Below are 6,137 nucleotides of genomic sequence, written 5' to 3' on the forward strand. Positions count from 1 at the left end.
CTGTAGACATTTTGGCTACTTCTCTGACTAATGCTCTCATTTCCTGGCCTTAGGTAAACAGTAATGCATAGGAAGGTTTGCAGTTTATCAATTGAAGAATGCTCTGATATGTTCAAAGCTTGGACTAATCGCTTCATAAGCTACGCAGCCCTCTGTAGACATCAGAAAGCTTTAAAGAAACCCTTTAATCTCCTGTGGCAACCATTCAACTGTGCAAAATCCTTGGGTGGACCTAGCTCTGCCTTCAAGGCACAGCTCCTCCTCAGAGTTACAGTTTCTAAGATCCTGCAGACTAGCCAGCAGCCATTAAGTGCGGATCTACTTCTCAGAGCAACACTGGTAAAAACGTTGTTCAAGGGTTAATAGAGGAGCCATGTTGTGATGACTTCCTGAAGGTGGAGTTTCAGAAAAAGCAGGAGTTTCTTAAAGAGACAGAGGCTCAATTTTAAGGCGTTATGTTACAAAGTCAAATTTCTTTTAAGCCATTTTTGATAATTATAGCATTTTTATAACAATCGAAAGTAACCTTGTTATTTCACTTTACAATAAAATGCCACTGTAAAATACATAATACTGCCCCTTTAACCCTGATGTGTGTGATGTGTTCCTTGGTCTTCATGTTGTCTTCAGTTATGTTTTCTAACAAACCTCTTATACCCTGGTGGCCATTGCTTACTTCCAATTGGTTAACCTGGACTTGAGTTCACAGTTTCAGAGCAAAAGGAGATAAATTTGTTCATACGACCTGTTAAAATTTTTATTTGCAAAGATTTTGAAATCCATATATAATTTCCTTTCCACTTTACCTATCCTATGTGATAGGAAACAAGAATGTTTAAAGTTTATAGCACATTAAAGTTTGTTTTTGCAATGAAATAAAAGAAGACAAGAGGAATGGATATTTTAGCAAGCCGATGTAAATCAAATCTGCTCGTTGGAATGATTCCGTTCTCCCCAGGAATGACACCAAACATAGGTTGTCTTCACAGTTTTTAATAATAATTATTATTAAGAATGTAATTCTTAATAACAACTAACAAAAGACAATATTACTAACTTTATTTGTATAGAATACAAATAAAGTTATAATACAATACAAATAAATAGAATACAAATACAGATAAAGCAAAAGAACCCAATCAGTGATGGCTCCCCCTCTTCAGTTAATCCTCAACTTCTGTAGAGAATCAGTATTTAAGTTAGTTTCAACAACAAAATATCACTGAGGGAGGATTTAGATCTTAAAGCCTGAGGTATTTCTTCACCTGGGTCTCATGACGTTCCCCCGCCCTCCTCTGTACCTCTGATCGCTCTGGATGGATGTGAGATCTTCTTTAAACGTCCCCTCATAGATGTCTGACTGACGTTTCATGTAGCTCTCACTTTCATCTCTGCAAAGGAGCACAGTGAGAGCCACAATAGGAGTTTGACAATGAAGCTCTGCAGTGACTAACACACTCTGCGCACAGACGCCCCTGCCTACCCGAGCCGTTTGCCCATGATAGTCTGAAGGAACTTCCTGGCAGAGATCTGGCCCAAGACCTTCCTGTAACTGTTGGTAAAGATGGCATCCGCGTGACGTTCAGAGCTAAAGATCAGAGAAGGGGGAAGCTGACATCAGTTTGCTTTAACAGACAATGATTTTCGTAGCTTTACTTTACAAATGCATTAGTGTAAGTAACTTTGGTTTGATTTGCCCACAATTAGAGATTTTCCTCACAGACACATTTTCTTAGTCTTCACCCAATCTGGCCAAACAACAGCCATACGCACCGCAGCTCCTCTCCGTCCCTCAGAGAGATCCCGTCTTCGTCCTGCTGCTCTGCCGGATTCTTCAGGGAAGACGTCATGAGGATGGACGTGTCCCTTTGGCCAAACCTGTCAGACATCACCATATTCTTCCTGAATGTCCAATACCAAATTCCAAACACGCCCTTCCTCAGCTGTAAGCCGCACTTAGGAGTTATAAAATCTAATTTTCATGTTAGATGCTAAACCGTGCTTGGGGTTTACAAAATGCTCTTGTCCTTGTCAAATGACATGTTCTGCTGCCTGAGCGCTGGACAACATGATTAAGATGCGCTAGTGGAACAATGTAACTACAGTGACTAATTCAGACATCTTGACCCTTCTTTGCATAACAGGAGCAGAGGACAAAGACATGACAGGCAAAGTAAGTGGTGAAAAGTTCAAAACAACATTTGCATTAGGCATGAATGTAGATTTGTCTGTTTTATCGTTTGTTTGTTTTTTTTTACCTGGTTGAAAACTGCTGGATATCTATGGAGTGCCGTTTGTAAAGTTACACAGTCAAAGTTTGGAGCAATAAATTGTGCTACTTTTCCTGCAGTAAAAGAAAGAAAATCATATTTTCATGTTTAAGTATCACAGTTTCAAACTAAATATTTTATTAGCACCGTAATTTTACAAACTAAATATTTAGCTTCAAACTAAATAGTTGGCACGCTAAATATTTAACTTCAGGCTGAACAGTTAGCTCAGAGGTAGGTATTTATTTTGAAGTTGTGACACTTAAAAAATAATAAATAACATGGGCATAATATGGCTTTCAAAAAATGCTCCCCATTTTTTTCTTATATTAGTTTTTAACTAACTTTACAAACGACACCACATAGATATCTTTGTTGTTTGAGTTTTATTGACCCAACAAATGAGATATTAGATTGTTTAGAATTAGTAATGTTTCAATAAACATCAATGAAGATACTTCAGTCAGCTGTTGTTCTCATTTGTTGTATGCAGTGTCCAGCTAAAAACAGAAACATTAATTCAATTCAATCCAAAAACATTTTATTGATTCGAATAATAAATTAAATATAAATTCTCTACTTTGCGGTTGACAAGGTTTCTATGTTGGAGCAAGAATTTAAGTTTGTTTCCAGCTTTAGCTAGTTTGCAGCTAGCGAGCAACGCTATTAATCCCGAGTTGTTGTTAAAACTTAGCTACAGTGTTCAGGGAAGATGTTTATTGCCACCTTGTCAGAATAGATGTATTTTTTTTATTTGTACTATTTTAGTGGCCCTTCATTCATTTATTGCGGAACATCTTGGTGAAGCAAGGATTAGAGCCACCAATTTATCGCCACCAGGTGGCGCCCAAATAAGTAAAATGGGTGAAATGGGGACATCTGGTGGAGGAGCTTATAAGGTAGATATACAGCTAACAACTGTGGTTGTTACTACTGTGGTTGTTGGGGATATTAAATCTGTGTGTTGCACTCTGCCTCTTTCCAGTCTTTGGGCTTCACAGACAACGATACCAAAGCAGTCTGGAAAAGGAGGGTGTTTGGTTTGGGAATCTCCGGATCTCAGTTGCTTTTTGGAGAGGATGTGGTTCTGTTGGTGTCTCCCATCAATGACTGTGGTGGATGTCTCACTCCAGACTGGTGAGGGTCAGTGTTTGCTCCAGACAGACAAGCTTATTCTTCATGAGTGATGGAAGAGTAGACCAGTAGATGGATAAACAGATTGAGGTGCCTTCAGTAGAAACGCAGTTGTCGCTCTGGTCTTTTCGAAAGTACTGAGAGCTTGATTACAAGCAGCTGAAGTCAGCTTCCTATCGAACCTTTGAGGGTTTTACAGGCGCATCCTGGACAACAACAGGGCAGAGCAAGAGCCTGCTGCAGAGACCTACGTTTTCTGGCATAGTGACACTGTGGAACCGTCCAGGATGACCTACAGTGTTGCTGGGTAGAGACATGTTGGATTTTACCTCCTGAACCTGTTGCCCAATTGCCAATAAGTGATAGGTGGATACATATTGAGAAACGTTTGCCTTAATTACAAAAATATCCTTTTGTAAAAAAAATAAATACAATTTTGAGTTAAAAAGAACTCAAATCTGCAAAATAATGTAAAACACAATTTTAGAGCTTAATTCAGGTGTATACATCTTTAACATTTTTGAACTGTACCTTATTAAGTTTCTTTTAGCTGTTACACTATCCTTATTTCAACTGTAGAACATTGATTAAAACCAAATACAAAATATTATTGATGAAATTCTGTTTTTTAGTTTCTACAGAAACACCTGACTCGAACAGTGGGGAGGGATTTCCAAAACTTTCAAATGATCCTTAAATTGCTCTATAAAAACAGCATTTAACAAGTTCTGAATGTTGAGACGTACCTGATGGACGGGTAGAGCGGGGAGCCTGACAAAGACATGACCAGGCAGCAGAAGAACAGCAGCAGCACAGCAGCTTTCTCCATCACCGCAGTAAGTCCTGGAGAACACTGAACTACCAGAATAAATGACAGGAGTAGAAATTACATTAGAAAAAAAAGAAAAAAACGCTGAAATCACAGTTTCCCAGCATCAGCGTCACCACACAACTGAAAAAAAAAATCTACAAAAAAAAACTAAGTTGAGGCATGGAGATGTGTATCCTGACGCATAAAAGGAACACCCAATGGAACAGTTCATGTTAGACTCATGTGTAGCGTGTGTGTGTGTGTGTGTGTGTGTGTGTGTGTGTGTGTGTGTGTGTGTGTGTGTGTGTGTGTGTGTGTGTGTGTGTTGAGAGTTACCTAGTTTTAAAGCAGATCGAGAGCGTCCCTGCTGAGCCACTACTCGGTGCCTTCCACTCTCATCGTCCGTCCCTGCCGGGAAAAACAGGACAAAAGAGACAGGAACACTGCTGTTTGCCCCCCTCTGCATCCATGGTCAGTTTATACTGAACCTGGGGCTCAGTCACACCCACAGCTCACATCATCACTACCACTCTCCCTCACTGAGCCCAGCCGTCAACATCAACTCTCTGGGTTGGATTTTTTTTTCCTTTTGGGCATGACCATAATTGAGTAGCACTTCAGTGCTGCAGTGTATTATGGTTTTTGCATAATAATTAATCAGTAAAAGACAGAATGTATGAGGGGGGGTGGGGGGGTGGGGGGGGGATGATGATGATGGATTGTGAACAACGTGAAATAAACAATAATGTTCTGGTTAATCAATTTCATTTCATTTCATGTACATTTCATCTGATGTTCCTGGCCTGCAACACAAAGTAAATCCACATAGCCTCTATTTCAACTCATCTGTGAGTTGGGGTCAGAGTTCAGGTATTATTAGAATTTTTAATATGCTAATAAGCTGCTTCCAGCTGCAAAACAATACCTTGTTGCCACAGTTATGCATTATAACAACTGCCTGGAAATAAAAAGTAAGATCAAAGATGTCCAGCAGGACAGAGTCTGTATCTGGTTGATTCCTGTTGCTGAGGAGACAAACTTTCTTCTAGACCAAGAAATAGAACTCTATGGATCCATGTTTAGTTCTACAGTGATTTACAAATTATGCATCACAAAAATGATTTTGTTCATTTCATTATTAATATTGAATGTTTTTAGGGTAAAAAAAATAATTTCTTTTTAGACTGAAAAAACATTTCTTATGGAACACCTGGTGTTATAAGTGAATTGTGGATTTTAATGAGAATATAGTTTTTCCTCAACATGAGCTAGCTAGCTAAAATGTTTTAGTCAGCTAAAATATGATTTACTGCCAACAGCTGTTTTTACCTGAGGATTTAAACCCTACTGTTACTCTGCACTACTAGAATTGACCCTTATCCTGTAATAGTCTGCTGTATCTTTGTTGGTTAGCTTGGCTGCACCACCCTCTAATAACCCTCTAATAAAGACATAGATGTGGGTGAGTTAAGTTACGGTACTCAAACTCTGGTCATTACTGATATTTCTGTACACTTCAGAACTAGTTTAAGTTCTTTTACTCTAGTGGCCTTTGACAGGAATGGGGGAAAACATACAAAATATAAGTTTGCCTTGAACCTGAACACTTACTGTTCAAAATAATGGCTTTTTGAAGAGTGATTCTACAACTACTTGCTAGATGTTTTTATGCTGTACAGACAGAACACGTTTTCCTGTTTAAGAAGGCGACATTGATTGAACAATGTACTCCGACAGCGACAGGAATACAATAAAGATCAAGACTGAATCATCTCCTCCATTATGCAAAAATTTTGGAAGAAAAGGTTACATATATGTAATCATTTAGTTATTCATATCTATGAATCTTTTAAAACCTTTACAAAAATATTTTTTAAATTTATGTTCTGCTGAGAGATTATTCAGAATCATTTAGTTATCTT

At 38.5% G+C, this 6,137-nt stretch overlaps 1 protein-coding gene across 1 annotated transcript; it reads right to left on the bottom strand.

Annotated features, from left to right (window-relative positions):
• Positions 1 to 1,036: 1,036 nt before the first annotated feature.
• On the bottom strand, positions 1,037 to 4,680 carry LOC102238359 (glucagon family neuropeptides-like). Its single transcript, XM_005815553.3, has 6 exons — positions 4,552 to 4,680; positions 4,151 to 4,262; positions 1,774 to 1,878; positions 1,484 to 1,588; positions 1,266 to 1,391; positions 1,037 to 1,177 (listed from the first exon to the last, which is right to left on the bottom strand). Exons 2-6 carry the CDS (start codon positions 4,231 to 4,233, stop codon positions 1,171 to 1,173), a joined length of 426 nt encoding a protein of 141 aa, XP_005815610.2. The 5' UTR covers positions 4,234 to 4,262; positions 4,552 to 4,680; the 3' UTR covers positions 1,037 to 1,170.
• Between the last annotated feature and the right edge of the window lie 1,457 nt (positions 4,681 to 6,137).

The sequence above is a fragment of the Xiphophorus maculatus genome, chromosome 20, assembly GCF_002775205.1.
Source record: "Xiphophorus maculatus strain JP 163 A chromosome 20, X_maculatus-5.0-male, whole genome shotgun sequence".
In the NCBI taxonomy this organism is placed as follows: Eukaryota; Metazoa; Chordata; class Actinopteri; order Cyprinodontiformes; family Poeciliidae; genus Xiphophorus; species Xiphophorus maculatus.